At 37.2% G+C, this 25,827-nt stretch overlaps 1 protein-coding gene across 3 annotated transcripts; it reads right to left on the reverse strand.

The window, feature by feature from the left end:
- Positions 1-112: 112 nt before the first annotated feature.
- LOC147760872 (uncharacterized) lies at positions 113-17,447 on the reverse strand. Of its 3 annotated transcripts, none has more exons than XM_087017739.1 (23): positions 17,234-17,447; positions 16,404-16,523; positions 15,936-16,048; positions 14,918-15,024; positions 14,346-14,489; positions 13,918-13,996; positions 13,468-13,554; positions 11,697-11,914; positions 10,557-11,430; positions 9,688-10,293; positions 7,612-9,450; positions 7,174-7,314; positions 6,778-6,849; positions 6,549-6,596; positions 6,140-6,258; positions 5,394-5,606; positions 4,859-5,010; positions 4,432-4,572; positions 3,756-3,885; positions 3,280-3,432; positions 2,616-2,775; positions 1,965-2,125; positions 113-1,687 (listed from the first exon to the last, which is right to left on the reverse strand). In XM_087017739.1, the coding sequence occupies exons 1-23, from the start codon at positions 17,310-17,312 to the stop codon at positions 1,636-1,638; spliced, it is 5,808 nt and encodes a 1,935-aa protein (XP_086873865.1). In that variant the 5' UTR covers positions 17,313-17,447; the 3' UTR covers positions 113-1,635. The 3 variants fall into 3 exon arrangements, with proteins under 3 accessions (XP_086873865.1, XP_086873864.1, XP_086873867.1); XM_087017738.1 differs by having other exon boundaries at positions 3,756-3,888; positions 17,234-17,446; XM_087017741.1 differs by lacking the exon at positions 13,468-13,554 and having other exon boundaries at positions 3,756-3,888; positions 17,234-17,446.
- Positions 17,448-25,827: the final 8,380 nt, after the last annotated feature.

Below are 25,827 nucleotides of genomic sequence, written 5' to 3' on the forward strand. Positions count from 1 at the left end.
GGAGAAAGTGCCTTGTTTTTACATTTGCTTTTGTTGGTGCAAATAAATCTGTAAAATCTTGAAATGTTTCCTTTTAATCTGCATACCAATAGATAAATGAAAGACACTGTAAAATTAAAAATAACAAGTTTATTAATTTAACATGAAGCAATAACATTTGTACAACACAATTATGTAACTTTGTGACAGAGATAGAAGTGAACTTATTATAATGATGGCAGCATGATTTTTTGTACAATTTATTTTTAATTAGAAACATAGATGCGAGTTAAAATTTGATACTACAAATGTCATATTTCTCCTTCCAAAAAGGCTTTATTCTGAAGATGTTCTTTTTATATCACAAAGTTGATAAATTAAATGCTAAAATTAAACTATACAAAACATATTTAATAATATAATTATTAAGTCAATTTAAATGATTTTTACTAAGTCTTCATAAATGAATCCTAAAACATTTATATAAATTAATAAATCAAGTTGACATAAAAGCATAGTGGCACCATTGCTCCAAGTGATCTGACTGGCACATAAACATACAGTATTTTAAAACAAGCTAGTAATTTCAAGTTTCTAGGATCCAAATTGTTTTAAATATTTTATTTGTACAGTAACTTACCAGACCAGATGAAAAAAAAAACTTGTCATTGGTTCACTTATTAAATTATGTATGGAAACTAAGGTGCACTGGATTTTCAAATACAAATACTGATATTAAAACAAGGGTAAAAGTTCTGTGTCCTGAATCAAATCTAAACGTTGTTTTATAATATTTTTTTTTTAGTTTTTATGGTGCTTATCTTTCTTCAGAATAAGCCCTTGTAAATAACTTATTTAGTGGTTTTTAATTTACCCCCAAAATATCTAAATTTTTTAATATTAAGTTATCCACAACCCAATATTTAACATTTCCATAAGATAAAGTTCAGACAACTGAGCATATTTCCTACCTACAAGAATAACAGTTTATAGAGAAGTATTTCCACCATAATCAGAATAGAGCAGCAAGCTGAGAAACATTGTACATGGACTGGAGGTAGTCACAATATTGGCCTGTAATAAATATCCATACATTTACCCTAAGCTTGCTTTTTACCACAGATAATAGGATTTCAGCCAAAATTCTGAGATAAAATTTGGACATAACATTTCAGAAAAAAAAAACAACATGGCACAGTTAGAGAAAAAAATTATAAATAAAGGCCTATTCACTGCTATATAAAAATATGAGATCGAAAGATGAGTAAGTACAACTATTTGCTTTTTAATATCTGTAAGCTATGGAATTCTTAATGGAGAGGGATGATGGGGGGGGGAGGGGAGGGGGGCATTCAAGGAACATTGTCTTTCCATATCGCCCCTTGAAACAGCTGAGATTTCCCATTATCTGATGCGAGGGGGGGGGGGTGCGCACAATAACTTTTTTTTGCCATACTTGGCTTAGCATCCTCGCATACATATGCCAGTTAAGGGAGACTATTACACATAGGCACAGGGAAGGCAAACATTGCACCATATGTTTTGATCTACTCTAATTTCTTTTTGGATGAGGGGATAAAATGGGAAAACTGCGCAAGCTTGGGGGGGGGGGCATGCCTCACAGGGCACCTGCTCCCAACATGGTCATCAGTAATCTCAACTATCCCTTCTAATCTCCAAGTGGTAGCTTAATTTCTTTGAGGTGAACCTGGAACAAAAAATATATAATTCTGTCACAGCATTTATCTATAGCTTTGACCCTATTAGAACCAATTAATATCAATCATTGTACAATTTAATATTACCCAATTACTGAAATCTTTGAAATATACATATTCTGCAAGGCATTCTGCAGGGGGGTCCAGGGGGTATAAAAACAACGCTCCAATGTCCAGACGACAGACGATTACTAGATAAATATGGAAAATTAACCTGGCCCTTTGTTGTTAAAAATCATTAGGGGTTATTATTATTATTATTATTACCTGGACCCAGTGTTGTCAAAGATCAGTGTATACAGCCCCGCCTGGCGTGCCTGTAGCTCCCCAGTGACTGGTTTCTTATGCGAGTTCACCTTCGTGGTCGGGATCAGAGTCTCCGGGGCTGTCTCCTCACTGGTCCTGTACGTCACGGCAAAATGAATGTTCTGAAATAGTGATGATAAACAGATATTGTACTTTTTCATTCCTTCTGAAAAGTATATTATTTAGATTCTTGATAAATTGAATGTTTTTAAATAGATACTATAGCATACAGTCTTTTTCCTTATTTTGGACATAAATATTTTAAAATTATTGAAAATTAATGTCATATAATTATTATAATGATCATAAAGATACAGATATCCATAGCAAAGAAAATTTCAATATCTTAAAGCACCCTTCCTCCAAAAACACACACAAACACACACACACACAAAACAAATACACATTTTCTTTTTTCTATCAAAATAACTATCTTCAAGGATCCTTAATGAATCTGAATCAGAAAAAGATACCATCCTCTACCCACCTCCATTCCCCTGCCTCTCTCTCTCTCTCTCTCACACACACACACACACACACACACACACACACACACACACACATTAAAAAATTTCAACACATAAATTATGATTCTGTTGTCACTCAAGATACCTTAGGATCCGTAGTAAACTCCCAGCAGAGGATAATTCCTGGCTCTTCAATCAAGACAGGCACAGCAAAGGACTGTCCAGCTTTCACCCAGAGGTCATCAGGTACCAGTCCCTGACCGTTCTCTATCTCCTCTGCGGACAACGTGAAACTGCTCGTCAGTCTGAACACAGAGCGAGAGAGAGATTTAAGTGTTTATAAATAATTACCACAAATACAAGCAATGCATCGTTGATAAAAAATAAGAAATAATTTCTAAAAAGACTAATCAATGTTTTCCTACCTATGAGGCATGATAATCCTACATGTAATCTACATACAGCAACAGTCAGTGGTGTAATTAAATCCCTATGAGAAGGGTCAAAACATAAATATATATTTTTTTTAATTTATCTTCATGCACAAGACAATGAAAAACTGATTCATCAAACCATACTGTTTTACTATGCTTCTATAGTTTGTTACAGTATTTAGATTTGTATTTATAGACATAGTAACAGACATGCTGAAACATCAGAATTTTTTTTACTCACCAAAGATATATGAGGACGATGGCTGAGGGGAAATCAAAATTTCTCAGGAGTAAAAATATGTCTTAGTTTGTGACAAGAAAGCTTTGGATCAGCTTGTAGCTTCAACAAAACAAGTCATCCTGGCAGTTACTCACCCCTCTTGGCTGTGCAGAAATTTTCCAGATTCTGACAAGGATTTGGCAATTTCTTCATCTGTAATCTCTTCAAAAGTTTCATCATGGTGAACAGCTGTGGCACATGGTATTTCAGTCGCCTTTGGAGGGGAGGGGTGGCCATTTTGTTTAGTTCTAGAAAAATTATGAAAACTGATCACATGAAGAGCAGCAAGAAAAATTAATTGATAACATTGTTGAAACATACATAACAGCAAAATATGTGCACCAGAGTTAGGAGAATTTGGCCTTGGTTTTTTTTTTTAATCAAAATATCCCAAACACAGTTTACTTGGTCATATTGTTACAGTTATCTGAATGGAAGGAGCAACAGTTATGAATCACGTACCAAAACCAGTGTAATAAAACAAAAATTAGTTCATTTCAAAGACAGGAAGTAAGAATGGTCAATTTCAAACTTGTGACAAAATTCACAAATCGTTCCCCGTCTTCCATACCCCGTCTCTTTGGTGTCATCTATTTCGTTGACAGTCTCGTGTTTCCTGTCCCCATTCCCCAGGGCAGAGGTCACCGTTTTTCGGAGGTTGTCTCCACTTGCTTCCGGTTCTGGTACTGAAGACATCATGGCTGCTGGAGACAGAGGAGAGAAGAATATATTCTCTTGTATCATTAATTTTTCTAAAATATATATTGGATTAAAATCCAATCCCATTCACTTTATAAAAAAAAATCATGTTGTTTTATTCTGACAAAAGAATGCTGATCTATCTTCACCTATCCAGATGGATTTTTTTTTATAAGGAACAAGGTTAAACTTGAAAATCTTTGAACAAAAGTGACAATAGTGTGTACTGTAAGATTTATGCTGTGACTGAATTCTAGTTCACACTTTTCCTATTCTATCACTTGAACATTTTGTTTCATTAATATTTTTTCCATGAAAATTGACTGATGTTGCTTTAGAGACGCTCCTGTTAGTGCAAATATAAAAATAATTAACAATTATGTTTATGTGTTGATGCATAATTAAGATAAATACAAGTTGTATAAAAAATTTGCTTTAATCTCAATAATAATGTTGCAATAACATTTTCAACTTCAAATAGTTACTGTTATATACTATTTTACTGACAATCGTATCATTATGATAATGATAAAATTTAGTAGATAAACCTTCTTCCTTCAGTGAAGGAGACGATCCTTTGCCTGGTCCCTCTTCTATTACATTGGATGCGTTTTCTATACAAGACTTTGTCTGAGGACTTTCTTGTACAGCTCCCCCTACAGGAGGGCTTTCTTGTGGAGTGGGGGATTCTGAAACATTTTACACACAGTTATCATGAAATCTTAAACATTATTATGATATATCAAATACATATAATGTTACTTGGTACAAACACATCTTGAACAGTTATGCAAAATTATCAATTACCTGCACTCTAATTTAAATTTTGTTATCTATTTGCAACACCTCAAGAAAAGTCAAACTAGAGAAAGACATACTGAAGCAAGTGATAAAATTTCAAAGTTCTGATGGAGGCTGGACTGAAACAGGGATAAAAATATCAAATCTGATTTCGAATGACTAACAAACCCTCACCATTATCTAGCTCTCTGCTGCGGCTTTTCCTGAAATCTTCCGTCTGGTCGACCTCTGAGTCACTCTCTTCCTCTATCAGTGAGGTGTTCTGATGTTTGTCCCTCACCTCCTGGTACTCTATATAGCAGCCATTGCACACCCTGGCCTTCTGCCTGAATAGATAAATAGTTTGAATATTTGGAGTAGCAATGTATACAGTAGATAGTCCGTATTTCTTAATTAATTTTTGGGATGAAAGAATTTGTTTAAGTTACACAGTAATTCCAGTTAGGCAATGTTTATCAAAGTTTCACCTTAGGCCAAAGAACAATCAATTTCACAAGATTTATCACAAAACACATGAGAATTGGAATCAAAGGTGAAGATTTACAAGTATTCTATTCCATATGACATCATACACACACACATACACACACACACACACACACACACACACACAAGCACACACACACAAGCACACACACACACACATGCATGTACACACACACGCACACACACACATGCACACACACACATACACACATCATATCCGTACTTGCTGTGAGGGGTATCCAGCCAATTATCACTACACTTCCAGCAGAAGATTCTCCCACACAGCCGACAGTGGTGTTTCCTCAGCATCAGCGAAAACTGAGACTTGCAGCCCAGGCAGTGCGCCACCGTGCTGTCATCCATCCACTTCTCCGAGGCTTTCATTCTGTGCTCGAACTCCAGCTTGTCTGTCCTCTTCCACAGGTTGTCTTTCTCCCTGGAGAACACAGAGAGAGGTTGTGACAGAGAATTGCGTGTTTTGTCTCACCTAACACATTTCTGAACACTGCATTGTCATTCTCCAGAGAGATGGTGACAGGGATGGTTACCGAGACACTTGACTTGAGAAGTGAAAATGAATTGTGATCTTTGTCTCACTAAGCACATTTGTCAACATTTCAGTATCATTTTTTCAAATTGGAGATAATGACAAGGAGTGTGATAAAATTGAAACTTTTTTTCTCTACTATGACATTCCTTAAATCTATTAGTGTTGAGTCAATCATATGTTGAAAATCAAAATATTTATAGTATAGCCATGATGCCCAGATTTTACCTCTAAAACATTCGGAACTTTTGTCAATATTAAAAATATCTTAAAATAGCTTTTAAAAATCATACAAACTAAAAAAAAAGCGACTTCAAACTGTGTATGAATTTGCCAAAAAACTGAAATATCACGATTTATTAATTTAATTCAGTGTTTGAGATCTTAAGAGCTGACAGTGTCAGACATTACTCCAGACTTACTTTATCAATTTAATCAGCTTCTTCTTCAGTTCCACCATATCTATGTTTAACTGTTGGATTTCTTTGTCTTTTTCTTTTATCACAGCATCTTTGCTCTTCTTCACATTCTGGGCTTCATTCTGAGAAAATTTTCAACAGAGACATGAAACTAATTGGACATTGTATCAGTTGTATTTTTCATTATTTTTAATCGTACATAAAAAATCATTCTGGTTTTTTAAAGTCCTATAAAGAAATCAAAAGTGCTTTCTGTTCAACTGATTCATTTGCAAAATAAAAAAAAAAAAAACAAGTGAAGTATTTCACATTGCAATCTGAGGGCAAATTGTGCAATGTGTGAATAGAAATTCAGCCATATGCCACATAAAAAGATGATTTATTTGCCAAAATTATCAAGCACATGGCATACCTTCAATTTCAGCACTAAGTTCCTTTCCTCATCCAGCAAAGAATTGGTCTGTGGAGAAAGAATAAGTTCCATCAATCTCAACTGATAACAGTACAATAAAAATACTTACACATCTACAATGTACACACATGCAATCATATGTGCACACACATATACATTTATATACTCACATATGTACATGTAGACTTTACACAATTTCTTTTTTTATTACAACAATTTCAGGACATACCCTCCTCAAAGAATCACTCATCAGTTTACACTCCTCTCCTTTTTCTGACAGTCCTTGTCTCAGCTCTTCTAACTGAAAGAAGACAGGTCACTATGAACAGAAAAATAGTTTAAATTTCAATGCTTGGCAGAAAACAGTGGTCTGTGTTTGTTTAAAAGTGTGTGTGTGTACGTGTGTGCATGTGTGTACTAAAACGTGTGCATATGACCAAAGAATTATAAGACACTCCTTTCTCCAGTTCTGTCTGTTTGTAATTTTGTGTGTATGAGCATGTTTATGAAAGCACTTGTTTTTGAAATAGTGTGCACGTGTGAGCACACACACACACACACACACACACACACACACACACACACACACACACACACACGACCCAGGGATCCCTGAGAGCCCCACCTCTCTCCAATTCTGTTCCTTCTCCAGGTCCCTCTCATTCTTAATGTCCTGCAGGTGCATCTCCAGCGTCTGTATCAGCGTCTCCTGCTCTGACATCTGATCTGTCATCTTGGCTATGTCCATCTGCTGGCTGGAGTAGCTCTGAAAGAAATAACATCAAGATGGTGGACATTTTGTTCAGAGAAGATTATCATCAATTTCATCGCTGAAATTCTTTCAGTAGAACTATTTAAAATTATCTCTGGTTCAAAATATTTATATGATAGTTGTTTGTTCTCAGAAAAATGCAATATCCGTAATCTTAATTATCATAATGAAACATTCTGTGTCATTTGCACCATAAGTGCATTTCAGTAAATGTTATATATCAACTTACATCTATGCAGATTATGCATTTTTGTGAAAGTGTGAAACACAAAAACAAAGGCTATTACTTACTTTCAAGGCAGTTTCAAACTGCAGTTGCTCTGCGCTCATTTGGAATTTCAAAGAAGACACTTCTTGCTCTAAAACATTCCTCTGGTTCTGCCACTCCTCTTCCATCTTGGTCATGTGGTCCTGAAAATCTTCCGACTGTTTCTGCATCTCAGCTTTAGCCTCCTCCATCTGGCTCAGAACAGACTCGGAATTTTCCTGGTGTTCTCTCTGTAAGTCTTCCACTTGTTTCGACATCTGTTCCCTTTCCGCCAACAAGCTCAAAACCCTCTCCTGACTCTCTGAATCCTTGGTCTGGAATTCCTCCAATTTTGACTCCACGGCCAACTTTTCTTCCTTCATTGCCTGAAGAGTCTGCTGCGTCCTGTCGTGTTCTTCCATCAATGTCCGTAACTTTCCGTCATTTTGATTTTTCAGGGCCATCAAATCACTGACCTGACTCTGTATGTCTCTCTCAGTCAAGGTAAGATTTTCTTGAATTTGTTGTTTTTCAGTCAAAACTATGTCATAACTTTTTTGTAATTCTTCAAGTTCTCCTTGAACCTGTTCAAGTTCTTCTTCCAGGCTGTTTTTGGTAGATTCCAATGCTTTGACATTGCCTAACCCTATTTTCAACTGGGCCTCTGTTTCTACTAATTGTTTTTTTAACTGAACAACATCTTCTGTTACGACTTGATGTTCGAACTTCACCTTGCTGAATGCAGCACTGAGTGTATCCAGTTCATCTTTCAGGGACTCCTTTTCTGACCGCAACACATCTCTTTCCTTGGTCACAGATTCTAACTGAGACTGAGACAGTTCTGACGAGGCTTTAAGATCATTGATTTCGGAGGCATGGGCATCGAGTTGAGTCATGTTTGCATCCAAACTGGCACTTTGAGCTGACATATTTTCTTTCAATTCTGCAATGATCAAGTCCTTTGCTCCCAACTTTCTCTGCTCCTCTTCCCTCATTTTCTTACTCAACTCAACTGATTCTTTTAACCTTTCCTTGTAATCTTCAATCTCCCGTGCCATAGTAGAACACTTATCCTCTATTTCTTCCCTCAGCGTTGACGCCTCTTTCAGCTCAGTTTGTAAACCAGCAACTGTGACCTCCAAAGCATTCTTTAGCTGCCCCCTCATCTCTTCCAGATCTTTTAACAATGAATCTTTCTCATTTTTCGAGGTTTCCAAATCTGTCTCCAGATCATGCTTCTCTTCCAATAATCTGCCTTTGTCCTGGGAAAGTTTGGCGACAGCTTCTTGCAGCTTGGAGTGTTTATCGGTGAGATCCTCCTTCAGGGTGGCCAGGGTGTTGATCTGGTCTGTAGCGTTGGACAACTCATCCTCTAAACTTGTGATTCTGACTCGTAATTCCGACATTCCTTCTTCAGAGTTCTGGAGATCCAAGGTGACTTTCTGAAAATTGTCTGACAGCATTTGTTTCTCTATTATAAGATCTGAGAGTGTTTTTTCTTTTCCTTCCAGAATGTTTTCCACATTGCCTAGCTGAGCCGTAAGGTGTTCGATGTTTTCTTTAGCGCTATCCAAGTCAGACTGGTGTTTTGCCATTTGTTCCTTCTTTAGCTGAAGAGCACTAGTGGCTTTTTCAAGTCGGGAAGCTGTGTCAGCTTCTGTCGTCTGTAGCTTACTGAACTGTGTCTGCAAATCTGCCAGTTGTAACTGAAGCATCTTGTTTTCTTGTTCAGTTTGGGAATTCTTTTCATTTAAAGTGCTCACCTTGATTTCTAGGTCAGATTTGTCAGTTTGCAGCGTTTCCATCTGAGTTTGTAATTCACACCTGTTTTTCTTTTGCACTTGAATTTTTTCTTTTATTTGTCTAAAAACAGCCGATGTCTCCTGCAAAGATGAATGGTGGAAAAGAATTTGAAGAGATGTACATGTCAACTTCATTAATAATACAGACTACCAAATGGGCTTTATGTAAAAACCACACATTAAAATCACATTTTCATTCTAAAATCTTAATTCTAACTTCAATTTAAAACAAAGTGAAGCAATATTTCTAAGCAAAAGTCTTGCAAATACCATCCATTTCTTAGAACAATCAGTTTTACTTTAATTTCTTTTACTAACCCTCCCATCCTCCTTTTCCTCATCAGTTAAGTTAGCAGCAGTGTCCTCCATTTTGCTGACCAGCTGACCAATAGTAGACAGGTCGGAGGTCAACATTCTCACTTCCTCTTCTCTCTCTGACAACAAATAACGGATCTGAGATGCATTCGAAGATTCTTCCTGACTAACGTCCAAGATCTCCTGAACTCTGCGTTCCAAGTTCACTTTGCTTTCTGTCTCAATCTGAAGTCTGCCTTCTGTGTCTACCAGGGTAGATTTTGCCATTTTCAACTCACTTTCCATTTGAGAAACTTGTGCTTCCAGGCTTAATTTATGACTTTCTGCATCATCAAGAAGTTTTTGATAGTCACTCTTAATCTGCTCTTTGTCTTTTTCTTTTGCTTCAGCCACCGTTCTTAGCTCTGTAACTTGTAGTTCCAAAGATGCCTTCTGATTGGATAAGTCAGCTTTCATATTAACTAATTCGCTTTCCTTTGCTGAGAGTGCTTCTTGGAATTCTTTCTGCTGCTTTTCTGTGCTCAATTTCATGGCTTCAAGCTCAGACAAAAGATTTTCTGCCTTTTCCTTTTCTTCATCTCTTTGCTCCAAGGAAAATGTAATCTCCTTCTAGATATTACAAAAGGTACATTATATGTTTAGTCTTCACAACAGTATATTGATTATTTTCCATACTGCAAATATATCAAATTAATGCAATTCATTTTTATCACTTAAGCTATATGAAATCATTATTTAACTGTTGTCTACTTTTCAATAAAAATTGTATTTAACTTATATCCTTCATATTAATGACAACTTTCAAATATTTAAAGACAGTGCGGCTACAATATTACTCCTGCTATACTCATGATACAAAGTTTGAATTATACCTGTAATTCCTTCAAATCTTGCAATCTTTTATCCTCAGCCTTCTTGAGTTCTTCTTTAAGGTGACCAACATCTGTATGAAGTCTTGTTGCCACAGAATCTTTTTTGCTGACAAGTTCCTTCAAGTCCTCTATCTGTTTGCCGAGATCACAGTTTTCTTTCTGAGCTGCCTGCAGCATTTCTTTCCCCATATCCTCCTTCTCCATTGCACTCTGAACTATTTCTTTCAGACTGGAATCTTTTGACTGTAATTTCTCAAACTGGGTTTCGCAGTCTCTCTGCAATTCCCTGTTCTCAGCTTCCAAACTTTGTAATTTTTCATTGAATTTTTGTGCCTCTCTCTCCTTTTCCTCTTCCAAGATTTTTGTCTTTTGCAACAGATCGCTGACTGTTGATTTCAGGTCAGATGTTGTCTGCTCAGACACCGTCAATTTTTCCAGCAACTCCTGAACATGCTTAGCAGACTCCAGCTGATTGGAAGCATTATTGTCCTTGAAATGGATCAACTCCTCTACTCTTTTCATTAAACTCATGTTATTTTCCCCTAAAGTTGTCACTTTCACTTCCAGACTTTTTACAGTTTCAGTTTGCTTTTGATTTTCACTTTCCTTGCTTTGAAGATCTTGGGCAAGGCCTTTTAATTTTAATTGAAGATCAGAATTTGTTTTTTCAAGTTCCTGGATTTTTGTAAATTGTTCGGTTTCCTGTTCCTTTAGTTTCTGAACTAGAGAATCTGCCTCTTTCTTGTGTTGTCTGCCACTTTCACTGTTTTCTGAGACAGACGTCTCCAGTTCAAGTATCCTTTGTTTCAAGTTCTCTTCTTTTTCATGCCATGTCTCCTGCTTCAGCTGAAGCTCATTGGACAGCTTCTCACACCTGATTTAAAAAAATTCTCTGTTTTACTGAAATTTGACATCAACAGGACAAAATATTCAAGTCTGCAATAATCCACTAGCTACTAACAATAAAAGACTGGCCATTACGTAGTCTAATACATTACATTTTTTGTATGTTTGTTTTATGAAAAAGACTTGATATACCGTTTAATTGAACAACTAATTGTTTCAAGTCAAAGCAGCCTAACATTATGGTCTAGAAATTTAGAGCAATTTCTGATCCCCACTTCTGCCATTGGTCTATACCTGACTTCCAGTGCCCCGCATGCCTCCCTCAGCTCCTCCATCTTCCCCTCCTTGTCTTCTACAGTTTTGGTTAATTTCTCCTTCACTCCTTCCATCTCTTCTATTTTTAGCAACAAATCAGTCCTCATTGTCGCTGCGCGATCCAGGTCAAGCTGCAGCTGCTCTACCTCCGATTCTGATGGTGTCAGTAAGGGAGGACCCTCACTTTTTGGGGTTTCCTAAAATAAACCAAGGGCCATATTGAGATACGCTGGGTAGGTCTTTCTGGTATGTATTAACAAGCCTACAGGAGAGAGGTGTGTGCAGGCCCATTGCCTGGGGGGGGGGGGGGGGGGGGGGTTGGAGGGGTTCCAAAGAACCCCAATTTTTGCTAAAGAAAAGGTCCTCTGTGGATAAAATTTTGTCTAGGTACATGTACATGAAGGTTTCATGATAAAAGGTCCACTTTTTCAGAAGTAGAACCTCCCTTTTGAAAATGCTGGCTACAGACCTGGTGTGGGGACCCTGAATCACAAGTAACTGACCAACATCACTGCACCTCAGTGACAATCTAGAAGTTTTTTTTTTTTTTTTTTTTAAATTTCCCATACCAAGGACGTTTCATACCATAGACACTTTCGTGCGTGTGTAATACCATGTTATTTCTGCTGTGCAAAGGACACTTAAAATGCAACTTTTAATTGGATTAATTCAATCTGAAACACATCCAAAAAGTGCCAGTAGGTTGTGGTTGTAGGAATAAAGACATTTTACACCAATATTTGTGCCATTTTAACAGGAGGGATACATGACAAAAAACATGTAAAAAAATTCTTTTCAATTCAAACAATACAAAATTGCTTTTAGTTTGCATGAGGAAGATATTCTAAAGGCTCGGGTTACTACTTAAAGCTGAAAATAGAAATGAAAGAAAAGAGACATTGACACACGAAGCATGCAAGTTAAACAGATAATACATAACACTTCACTGAATATCATACCTTTGAGAAAAACAGACTTCAGACATCCATAGTGAAACATAAAACCTCTTTATCAAAACCATACAAAGCGTAAAAGAGCATGATGATTACGAACATCGCAATTCGATCACTTTCTAACTTGGGTAACAGTGACAGACAGAAGCCCGTGTTATTGCACAATCAGAGTTGCTCCATTGTTAGGAAAACAAAATGAAAAGCAACCATGTGGGCAGCAGTCTAGGAGACATGAGAATAAATAAAATGGAAAACAGAAGAGGTGGACCTAGGTAAGTGTAGATAGAGCACCTTTCCCTGGGCGCCACTGGCAGGGAGCGCCACCTGAAAAGGGTGCCAGTGAGAGATCTTTACCTTAGTGAAAGCAAGGGAGAAGCCACTGGTATTTTAAGCAGTGCCAAAACATGTTGATTTTCACATCAACAAAGCTGACTTGTATTTTAAGCTGACTTTACAGGAAAAATTATCCAAATAAAATTGGTTTCAGATGTCTTGATGGGTGTTAATTCAGTGCTTGTCATACGGGTAGGTGTCACTGAGTAGGTATGCCTCCTATTTTAACATGCAGGAATGGGTCTGAGAGCATAAAACTCCACTGATGGATTCTTGCTAAAAAGTCTTAGTTTTGTGACCAATGGCAAATAATAATTTCCATAACTCTTTTTGCACTTGGTCATGTACTGGAACTTGAAATGTAGCCAAAGGTTTTAAAATCTCATCAGCAAGAACCCAAGGTGGTGGGAATGTTATCTGGTATGCAGGATGAGGTATATGGAATATTATGAAAGCAAGACAACCTGCTCTTGCCATCCACCCCAGTTAGTGGAATCTATCTCTAATTCTGGAATTTCTTCACTCAGTTTTACTACCACTCCGGGAGACTCCTAGAAAACAAGGCACAGCTACAGGTACACGTACTACATAGCATGAAACACACAAAAGTATGAGTAGAATGCTTCTAAATTAAGTACAGGGAGACAGACGTGGAAAATCATGCATCTCCTTCCTGTATAAGTGAAAATGGAATATCTTAATGTCATCATGGACATTACTACTTGAATTCATTAAATAAAACCTCACTACATTTCAAATTTCAATCTGTAACATTACTTTCATACTTTTTGAAGCAAATTTTTTTTCAAAGTCCCTTTTGCAACATCATCTCAATTGCGATTTCTGTAAGTCCGGTAAAAAAAATCAAAAATACTACAATATATGGAGAGTGCAGTTCATAAATGGCTACTCACATTGGGTATGCTGAGGAGGCTGTTCATACTAGAGGTTCTACTAGGGGGGTTCCACCCCTTGGGCGAGCCAAACGTCTTCCTAGAAGAGAACAGATGTATGTGGTAGTCAGAAGTCACTGTACTTTGTTATTAACAGTTAAGACTTGTACTTAAACCAATCTAAATTTTTTGTAAGTGCCAATATCGCATTTCACATTATTATTATTATTTTGGGGGGATAGGGTACTTTGGAACAAGTCTGAGACATCTTTTACAAACAATGACAATACAGATATTCTTATTCTTAAAATTCAATAATTCTTGAACTCTATTAATAAATGTTTAAGAAATAGTTCAAAATTATTTTATTGACAGAAACAATTGCTCCAGAAAATATTCTTTTGGATAAAAAATTACTAAAAGAAAGAACTAAAAGAAATTTCACAAACTTGGCAAATGTCGGCCACGTTGCATCAAGGTCGTATCCATGGGGAGCAAGGTCAAACTGCACTTCATTGAGGTCATACATGCTGGCTATCACCTCCATAGAGTATTCATGCATTAGCCAGACTGAGCCTGCGTAGTACCAGTCACTGGAAGAAGAAGAAAACTGCAAATGAGTTTCCATTCAATTTTTACGTCATCAATAATTTCATCAATCAAGTGTATAATAAATCTCTTCATGTACATCTTACAAAGAGGAGTGTGTAATGTTGACAAAGGAAAAATGTCAAAATTCTGAATTCTTTTTTTTTTTCTGTATAAAGTTCTCATTCATGAAAAATTCTCTCTAAGACTTCCACTGCGCTGTGGCCAATTTTATAAAAGAACTTTTGACTGAATGTTGGTCTTTACATTGTGATTTCTTGATCACACCCACTTTGTGATATAGTTATGCCCCCCTTGTAATATTTTAAAAAACCCACCTTGTGACCTTCTTATTTACCACACCTACCGTGTGACCTAATTACACCTTCCTGTGACCTAATTGCACCCACCCTGTGATTTTAAAAAAACCCACCTGGTGACCTTCCCATTCATAGCACACTGCTGTATGGAGTCTGCCAGTCTTTGATGTACCAAAGCAAACCTAATAAACCCACGCCCCTTGCCTAAATTGGTCTTCAACTGAAATGTTATAATGTCAGTGTATTATCATATCAAAATATAGTCAGTGGAGATAAAATATATCACTTACTTTATCAAACACATGTTAGTACAAATTTTGAAAAATAATTGAAAGTGATAATATAATCTCTAACTTAGACTATGGCTGAAAATGGTAAGGTTACTGACAAAGAGCGCATTCTCAACAAAGTAAGCCAGGCTTTACAAAGCCAGTGACCTAAAAATGGCAGACGTACATGAAAGAAAAACCGCCTAATCTTTTAATAGTCTCTCCGCCTCCCCACACGTCGTCCCTGCGGGGTACAGTAATTAAATCGCGTCTCCGTTCGCCATGCGGAAGCTACCTGAGAAATATTAAGTGCGCATGCTCATCAGTTAAACTCGTGGTGAAGAAAGCATTGCGGCTGAGGGCGATCGAAGGAAAAAAGCTCTTCTGTTTTATTATCTTTGAAAACAGAGACGAAAAAGGAATAATTTGGCCCGTAGAGCAGCAATGAATCGACTATCTACGGAGATAATATCACCAGAGATATTCACGGAAATATAAATGTTCGGAGCCGAGATTTAATTACTGTACCCCGCAGGGACGACGTGTGGGGAGGCGTGTGAGAGGCGGAGAGACTATTAAAAGATTAGGCGGTTTTTCTTTCATGTACGTCCGCCATTTTTAGGTCACCGGCTTTGTAAAGCCTGGCGTACTTCGTTGAGAATGCGCTCAAAGATTTTAAATTAAGAAATTATCCTTTACCAAGGAGGGAAGGTCTTGTACGTAATTGAAATCAAAGAAAATAACAAAATTACACTTAATAGCATAAGCCCTGTCAGTGTGGCCCCTTCATCTAGCGCTAAATATAAATTTTACCCCAAACAATGAATCTAATTTCCTCGTCAGTGTTAACTGCCAACTGTACCTCAGAGAGTGATTTCACAAACTTGATGCCATCATTGAGACCCTTGGTTGATCCCAGACAATCACAGAAGTAGTTCCAATAGTCCTTCTTTCCTCCTAGGAGAGTGGTCTTGGCTGGAGAATAATAATAATAATAATAATAATAATAATAATAATAATAATAATAATAATAACTTAATTAAAGAAACAATAAGAACAACAACCACAATGGCATCCAATAATTATCTTATCACAGATGACTACTACTACTGATCATGATTATTTTAACTTAAAGTATGTACTCTGTACACAAGCAATTTGGTCTGAAGTTAAGCCTAACTTGAAACATGAAGTTTTTTTTCTTTCTTTCTTTTTATTATTATAATTTTTTTTTTGGGGGGGGGGGATTGGACCCAGACCCCTGGGTGTAAGCAGTCCCTGACAATGACCCCTGGGTGTAAACAGTCCCCGGGGGGAGGGGGGTACTTACCTTTCTGCTCAGCCTGCAGCAGGTACTCCAGCTTGGCACAGAACCTGTGCAGTGTCTGACAGTCATCTGTGATGGGACAGCCCGTGTCCTGAAAGTCACTCTTCAGCTCCAGGATACATTCTGCAATGAGAAATTGTATAGATTCCACAACTGTCACTTGCTCATAGGGTTAAGGGATAAGGGGGAATTACAGCTTCAGAGCCGAAATCACTTCCACATAAACTTTACCTTTATCTTTTAGTTTTAGGCTCCAAAACAAAAAGGTGAATACACCAAAACAGCAAATAGGAGACAGGCCATCCTCAACGAAAAAGTCATATAAGATCCTATAGAAAATTGGTCTAATATTCTGTTAAATCCTATAGGATTTTATAGCATCCTATTAGGACTTTTTCTTAAGGGATAGACTACAGAGATGAATGATGGGCTGCCAGGGCAGGAGGCTACATCAGGGCAAGGCTAGGTATAGCCAAGGCATTATGCTGGGTGTATAAAGAATGTGGGTTTTTCTCATGCATGAGATTTGCTTTGCTCTTACTTTGTCTTACTTAGGTATATGTAAGACACATGCCGTCTAGTTCTATATCACACTGGGGTACTGTACATGTTTGTACAGGTAGTTGTACGATCATAAAGGCCACAGGTCAAAAGTAAGCACCACATACCTGCTATCAAAACATACACTTTGCCAGAGTTTTCAAGTGAGGAGCAAATTTTGGGAGATGAGTGGTGAAATAAGGTTTTGTTCTAACCGTTTCCAAACAGCTGTCAAACGGCCACGGGAAAGTGGGGGCAAAGTGAATCTTGTTAGTTGCGTTTTGCATGCTTACCTTTTAAATCTTGGATCGTTTTTTTAAGAATATTCTGTTGCCTCTTGGTGGGATTCACGGCAGGTAAAGGGCTCGACATGTTTCGCGTGCTGATCTCGCCCTCCTCGGGTCAATTTTCAGCCATCTTTTGGTCAAAGTCTCACAACACTTTTGTTATTTGGAACAGGGGAGTATTGTACCACCTGACTGACCTTGACCTAGATAGCAGCTGTGTTTACAAACTGTAACGTGGCCTGCGATTAGCTGCTGGAGCAGTTATCTAATACGCTAAATTTGATAGGGCGTTAAGAGAAGCACTTCCGCTGGCCTCTTACCTAAGCGGATACAACCAGTTAAAATGATCTTTTGATTAGAAAAAAACAAACTGAATGTTCATGTTGATGCCAATAATTTTGTAAACAGATTTGAAAAAAATATTTGCTATTTGTACGCCTAAGTTTTCTGATTTTAATCAGAAAATAGACAAATTTAAAAATAGACAAATGAGTAAAAAAAAAATTAATCAAATAAAAAATAATCAAAAATAAATATTGATTTATTTTTTTACAAACAAATACACATAAAGTGAAAAAAAAAAACGTTTTACGCCTGAGCGTTTAGTAAATTATCTTGGTATATCTCATTGCGTGCGTGAATCGAGAATCGAGAATCCGTAAGTGATCAAAATGGGTTTCCCATAAAAGGTGGAAAGGACGGGCTTTGGCAAAACAATTTACGATTTACGCTATATATATATTCCTTTTTAAGATTGAAGCATCAATGCAGAAATGCCTGTCCCACCGATATAGGCTCTATATAATCATCAGGGGCGGATTTATTTGGAAGACTGTCAGAAAATATATCTCTGGATCCGCCCCTGATCATTGTCATTTGAGAATTTATTAAAGGAAATTACTGAAAGTAACTCACCTCTTCAGGCCCATATGAACGAATGAAAATGACGCAATAGAGCCAATTTTGCGCATTTTGTGAATTCAGTAAGAAGTAGGCCTACGTACCGGACTTATATGCGTTCCGCGTGATTGGCCTTATGTTTCGAGCGTGATGCGTTATTAGAGCCCAATATTCTGCGTGGAACGTGATTCAGGAATTCTTGGTGATTGGCCTGAATATATAAAACTTGGTGATTGGATGATTGCATGAGCTGTTTTAATCTTGGTGATTTGTTATTAAGGGGGGGGGTGTATTCCCTACCCTCTATAGGCCTATAGGTCTAGTAAACGTCTCACTACTGCATGCTACCGTAGGGCCGATATAGACCTAATAGGCTATAATGGGGGGGGGGGGGGGGATTTAGGTGGTGTCAGGGGGATCCTGACCCCCTCCTTCGATTTCAAATTATTAGTAACAAGGTAAAGACAAAATTTGATATTGGTCAAAAAACAGAAAGCTGAATCTTTTACAATTATATTATTGCCATACCAGTCGTAGTGAATATTTTGTATAATGTATATGAGGTACAATTTGATTGTTTTTCAATCTTCGTAAAGCAGTGGCGGATTTAGGAGGGTGTCAGGGGGGTCCGGACCCCCCCTCTCTTCGATTTATAAAAAAAATCACACCAAGGGTCCCCTCTTGAAATTAGAATTTAGACTAGCTAAAGTATAATTCCAAACTGTAGGTCTACCAAATGGCACCGTTCACCCTCTAAATTACCAAAAAAATCTTCACGGGCCCCGAACCTCACGCCAATGGCCAATGGGGGGGGAGGGGGGGGGGGGAGGGGGGTCGGCTTCGCATCCGCAGATCCCCCCCCCCCTTTAAATAATCCTGGATCCGCCCCTGGGAAAGCAGCCCAGTCTTTTTCTGAAAAAGCGGGCCTTTTACCATAAAACCCTCACGTACATAGATCAAATTTTACCCAGAGCGGATCTTTTCCTAGCAAAAAGAGTGGTTCTTTCGACCCCCCCCCCACCCCACCCCAACCCACCGAACCCAGGGGCGGATTTAGGCCGTCTTCTGGGTCTTCTGGAAGACGGTCAGATTTTCAAGTTAACGTTGACGGGTATCTATTTTTTCTGTTGGAAGACGGTCAAAAATGGAGGATGGGTCAATAAAGATAACTTGGAAGACTGTCAGAAAATATCTCTGGATCCGCCCCTGGAACCCCCCTAGCTACGGGCCTGGAAAAAGTTCATTTCCCATCTAAACTGTGCATCAACCAAGCACCACTGAACCCTTAATGATCTAGGCCTACGGTGCTTCTCAAAGCACTTCCAATACGAAATTATGAAGCGTGCGATAAAGAGAAGAAAAGAAATCAAGATAAAGAGAGAATAGAGTACTCATTTCCGCCGTTTTGTTATCCTTAGTTAACAACTGGTAAGCTCAACAATAGATTTCAATTTATGACATGTAATATTCCAATAAGAAACGGAAAGGAAAAGCCACGTGAAGGTAGAGAAGATATTTACGGCGGTATCAGTTTCAATAAGAGGTATTAACTGGCGAATATTATACGGCCTTCCTTCAGGTGCCGAGTTATAAAATCAGACAGAAAAATGGAACAATAAAACCGGACCCACGGATTCTCTTCCCCTCCTCATTTTTTAAATGATAAATATAAATACATTAGCGTTTTCTTCAATCAGCTGTATATATAAAGAAAACTTTATATAATGCTTTTAGAAAGATTGATATTGATTCTTTCATTCTACATGTAGTACAATAATAAGATGCAAGTACATACAAGAAAACCAATAAATTTGTACCAGTAACAAAGTGAACGCATAGTGACTGTTTTTTTGTTTTGTTTTGTTTTGGTTTTTTTACAGTTAAAGGAAAAGCTACAAATTATAATTATACAAATAATAATAATAATAATAATAATAATAATAATAATAATAATAATAATAATAAAGCAACGTGAAAGCAATAGCAAAAGATTTCACATCAATCTACAGGACCTTTTCTTTTTCTTCAAGAAAGTTCGTCACATTAGTGTTTATAAAAACGGAAATGGATTCAGTAGCATATACTGAGGTGAGGTGTTAGGCCGACTCCTGCAACACCCCCAATGGAGCACACCCCCCCCCATCCCCCCCCCACCACCACCACACATAAACACAAACACACACACTCTGAAACACAACAACAAAAAAAAAAAAAAAAAAAAAACCCGACAGCTTCCATACACAGAATATATCTAAAAAATCGCAGAAATCAACGTTTTATGTATATCCCAAAATTGCAAAGTTGAAAATTAAAGATATCAGGGACATTTTTCTTTAGATGAACATGTATAATGGATCCTACGGCGAATTTGCATTTTGACCGGTGAAATATCGGGCTATATCCCTTAATCATGTATCAGTAACATGCGCCGAACTACAAAAATTAAAGCATGCATATTCTGAAACCGCGCATTCTGACTGATTAAGGAACCATTTATGGGGCTCTGGCGCCAGAATTAAAATCAACGAAATTGCCTAGCGCCCGTCATAATTTTGAACAGACTTCACGGCTCATGTATTCCTAGTATTTTTAATCAGCGATAAATACATAGATTTTTACTGAGACAGTGATATCATAATATGTTAAGGATGTAACACGCCTTCAGGATTTTTTCGCATAATCTATTTTTGAAGAACAAAGAAAGTTTCATTGCCAATCAATAAAAATCTCTTAACACAAATAAATAAATAAATAAATAAATAAATAAATAAATAAATAAATAAATAAATACAGCCCGTCTAAGCCTGTCGTTATATATACCGTGTGCAATTTAATAATTATTAAAGCCATAAGATAGCAAACCGCTACACCTGTGATTTCTTTGATCAAAATTTCAATTTCTTGAGTGCTTCCACCGCAGAAGAAATCAATTACACATGAGAAGCTTAACTCACTTAGACAAATGGACGGCTACCGGCTTGCTGTCTGTGCAATTGTGGCATGAACGCGATCCAAAGGAGTGCTTGCCGTTTTGTCACGAAATAGGATAAAGTAGCTCATTTTGAAGGCGTTTTCTTCGAGGAGACATTAAAGATGACGCGCTTTTCGCAATTAAGTTGAAAGGCTCACATGGTGAAATTTGCCCACGCGAGGATCACGTGATGAGATTACGTAAGAATCGAGTACAAACGGAGAAATGCCTCTAACGGGTAAAAATCACTTCTGACGATTTGGAATCTTTCCTGACTGGCGAGGACTTAATGACGTGACTTGCCATTGAATTAAGTGATTAGCCGTGTAAGCTGAGAAATGAATTGCAAAGGGAATTTAGAGATGCAGCGTAGCACGGGTAAAAACTGATAAACTGTGGGTTATGCATTTGCAATGACAAATTTGTGTTTTTTTCCTGTCCTAACTGCGAACTTCTTTTCTTGACATTTGATGCCGCGTGAGTGACACGACTTGGATTATTTAATAATCGCAGAATCATTTTAAGGGAAGCTATTTTACCAGTTCTTCTGAACGTTGTTCACGTGCGCTTTCAAATTATTCCTCTACACGTAAAATAGCGTTGTATAACGTTAAAATAATTTGAATTTAAAGAAATCAATTGGACCTGTAACATTCTATTAATTAACGTATACATGCACACGAGGGTGCTTGAAACGTTTGGAGCATGGCACAGAAAGTGAAGGGAGTGGTTTTCTAAATTCTGTATTCAAAAAAAGCTGCATTTCTTTTGATTGTATATGGCAGTTTGCCTCATGGTCGCAGACAAGGCGTATTACTTTCCTATCTCCTCTCGAAACCCACTTTTAATCAGACTTACTTGAAAGGATATATATACTAATGTTGGCTTTGTCAAATGATAATTTGCAACACAAAGGTACAAATTTTTATTCGCAACGGAAATTACGGCCACGTTTCAAATGGAGTGAAATTAGCAAGTTCAAAATTTAAAAGGGCGACAAAGTCACACACAATTTGCAACCGTTTCAATTTGGCTGAAATAGATAAGTTCCCCCTTGTTCCCAGGTTGTGTTACTGGTATCACGTGTTAAATGGTCACCAGACGGCGTCTTGAAATAAGGGTGCAAGTCGATATCTTCTGAAGGCAAATTTTCAACTGCGCCCTTTTTTTTTTTTTTTTTTTTTTTTTTTGCAAACTGATTTATGCTAAACCTTCATTGCCCACAAACGTTAGATAATTTTCTCGTGAAAATGTTGATAAACTACCGAATAAACTCGTTTTTGACGGATATCTAAATCGCTGTGCTGCGTTCTGCTATGACCGGAAACGCATTGCATGTTGAGTAAAAACTAAACGATTCGTAAGGCAGAACACTCTTCATGTGCGTAAAACTAGTAGGCCTATGTTGTTTACTTACAAGTTGATAGTTGTAACAGGCGACATCGTGTGTACGAGAATTGATTGAGGTGGAATAGTTCATATAAACGATTTGATTTGAAAGACAACACATCATGTAGGCCTACATGTATTTTGGAACAGTTGTTTTTTAACTTCATTATTCAGGTCATCAGAGGTGTTACATCTGACTGTTGTTCTGCTTTCTCATTTTCTTTTAAGCACATTTTTAAAATAAACATACTTATGTTATAGCGGTGCCAGCCACGATCCTTCTCTTCGAAATAAATTTCGAAAAAGCCCTATGCTGTTGTCAAAAGATTGATTTTGCTTTGGAGATAAAAAAAAAAAAAAACAACTAAACTTTAATTTTCAGAAGACGATTATTCTGTCATGGTTTTCCGCGCCAATGCCAAGGCTACCAATCTACACATTGGATAGGAATGCCTGCAAACATTATGCCTGGTCAAACAAATACGGGCAATGGCAGATAACAAGACAAGAGAGGTCAGAATTATCGGAAGGGTGCGGAGACTCTAGAACATGCACTTAAATATTTGTTTACTTACACTGTAATTTGTAAACTATTTTTTACATGATATCACTTTTAGTACTGCCTCTTTAACTTAATGTTTTAACAGCTCGCGTGAATTCCGTGTGTTTTTTGTATTGGGTGCTATAAGGTCGGTACGAAAGAAACTGATTGAAATCATTTATAAACCTTGCCCAATGTATTGTACATGTAGTGATACACGAAAGACTGAAAGTTTGTTAGATTTAATTTATTTATTCGTTTATTAACTCACTTATTTATTTATTTATTTATTTATTTATTTATTTATTTATTTATTTTTATCAATCCATCTGATGTTGGTTATGAAATAAGAACCGTAAGTAATATAGATCCGGTATGTCACTCGAACAGTTGAGGAAGATTAATATGAACAGTGGGAGTAAACGAACAAAAAAAAAAAAAAAAAAAAACGCAGACACTCAAAGCCTAATATGAAATAAGATCTACTTATACATGAGAGCAATCTTTTTAGAATATAACAATGGAAATATAAAGTTTCCGGACCGCAGGATCATTTGCGTGATGTTATTTTATTAATTTATCCCTCAGCATCAACAGATGAGATTGGTGAAGGTGTGTAAAACATTGCACTCGCAACACAACGATTCTGTATCAAAATTGCAGGTTCTCCTTTCAATACAGGTAGGCTACCCGTTACTTGCAACCCTTTTATAACCCGCATTTTAGTTTCTTATTTAAGCGCGGACTTAATTTCATCCTTATTTGTCAGCCAGATCGTTGTCGGAAGATAATCCTTTAGCAATCACCTATGGCGCGATATACCAGTTAAGTTCATTAAAATATCATATATCTAGCAACACTAAGATAATAGCAGATCAAAAGCACGTCTTTACATATACATTTACCTGCTAATTCCCACCTAAGATAGCTTGGTATGAATATAAAACCATTTCTATCTATGTCAAATATTTGAATTGGTACTACCTCTTTCTAATGATTTTTAAATATGTTTTTATCAAATGATTATTTATAGTATTTATGAGGATCATAAATACTATAAATATTTATGAGGATCATTTGCAGCTGTCATTTAATTGATTTTTCATGTCCGCTATTTACTTTACAAAAAGAAGAAAAAAGAACGAAAAAAATAAAATGCATGTTTAAGTTGATATTTGTTTTGCAAAGGGACAACGGCAACAGCGAAACTCTGCCTCAGACAAATACACGGGTTTCCCTTTCGGTAAAACACAGCCTTTATTTGCAAAGAGAGAGAGAGAGAGAGAGGGATACATATCTGGTTTCCTGTTCAAATCCCATAATATAGGCCTACATAATAGTGACAGTTAGAGAAGACTAAGAAGGCCCTTGGATGGCGGTTGCAATACGCACAAATACAGCAACATATGGTCGCGTGCATTGTTCTAGCGGAAGTTGAAGAAAGTAGAGACTTGTCGTGCTATCGTCATTTGCCGTTGGGCAGGATCTAACCTTTTCTGTGTCAAAGTAGAAATGAAAGTGTTGACACGACAATCCCATTGGTACTTGCTTCAGTAACTAATTGTCACTGTTGACACAAATCACAAATGTCAATGGTTACTAACCTTTTAAACGTAGTCGTACTTAGTCGACCACGTATTGTTCTCTCTCTCTCTCTCTTATGTTTTATAACTCTCTCTCTCTCTCTCTCTCTCTCTCTCTTATGTTTAATAACTCTCTCTCTCTTTCTTATGTTTTAATAACTCTCTCTCTCTTTCTTATGTTTTAATAACTCTCCCTCTCTCTCCCTCTCTCTCTCTCTCTCTTATGTTTTAATAACTCTCTCTCTCCCCCTCTCTCTCTCTCTTTCTCTTATGTTTTAATAACTCTCTCTCTTATGTTTTATAACTCTCTCTCTCCCTCTCTCTCCCTCTTATGTTTTAATAACTCTCTCTCTCTCTCTCTCTCTCTTATGTTTTAATAACTCTCTCTCTCCCTTTCTCTCTTATGTTTTAATAACTCTCTCTCTCCCTCTCTCTCTCTCTCTCTCTCTCTTGTTTTAATCTCTCTCTCTCTCTCTCCCTCTTTCTCTCTCTCTCTCTGTCTCTCTCTCTCTCTCATGTTTTAATAACTCTCTCTCTCTCTTATGTTTTATAACTCTCTCTCTCTCCCTCTCTCTCTTTCTCTCTTATGTTTTATAACTCTCTCTCTCCCTCTGTCTCTCTCTCTTATGTTTTATAACTCTCTCTCTCCCTCCCTCTCTCTCTTATGTTTTATAACTCTCTCTCTCTCTCTCTCTCTTATGTTTTAATAACTCTCTCTCTCTCTCTCTCTCATGTTTTAATAACTCTCTCTCTCTCTCTCTCTCTCTCTCTTTTCAACACCAAGGTCACATAAAACAGCCTACGGCATTAGCTAGTCGTAAAAGTGCGTGTCACCAATCTTTTTCTAGTCATTCACTTTTTTTAAATAGCACCTGCGCTATTTGTTCTCCTGTTCCATAATATCACTTTCGCCAGTGTGTTATTCAGCCTTGGTGTGCAAGGCAGCGCAAAACAAATCGCTGTTGGCAGCTTGCAGAACTGAATGAGGTATATATGTGGGTCTTGTCAGCGCCATATTGGGTTTCCTTTTAGTTCGCCAGACACTCTGTCAGTGGTGATTTCCGAAAGACATGTTATCTGAATGCAGCGTTCGTCTGGTAACTGTGTACACGCCAAACTACAGTCTTGCTTTTGCAATAAGTCACGGTGCTTTTTACAAAGATAAAACACTCAGCTTTAGTGTAAATAGTAAATTTTCATGATCATTTTGATAATT

This window comes from Lingula anatina, chromosome 7 (genome assembly GCF_051362555.1).
Source record: "Lingula anatina isolate TDL-2025a chromosome 7, LinAna3.0, whole genome shotgun sequence".
In the NCBI taxonomy this organism is placed as follows: domain Eukaryota; kingdom Metazoa; phylum Brachiopoda; class Lingulata; order Lingulida; family Lingulidae; genus Lingula; species Lingula anatina.

Excerpts from the sequence above, each read along its gene's own strand:
- LOC147760872 (XM_087017738.1), bottom strand. The coding sequence starts at position 17,312 with ATGTCGAGCCCTTTACCTGCCGTGAATCCCACCAAGAGGCAACAGAAT. Across the intron at positions 11,915-13,467 it reads GGGGTGGATGGCAAGAGCAG|GAAACCCCAAAAAGTGAGGG; the intron begins GTTGTCTTGCTT and ends GGTTTATTTTAG. Across the intron at positions 4,573-4,858 it reads CAGCAGAGAGCTAGATAATG|AATCCCCCACTCCACAAGAA; the intron begins GTGAGGGTTTGT and ends AAAATGTTTCAG.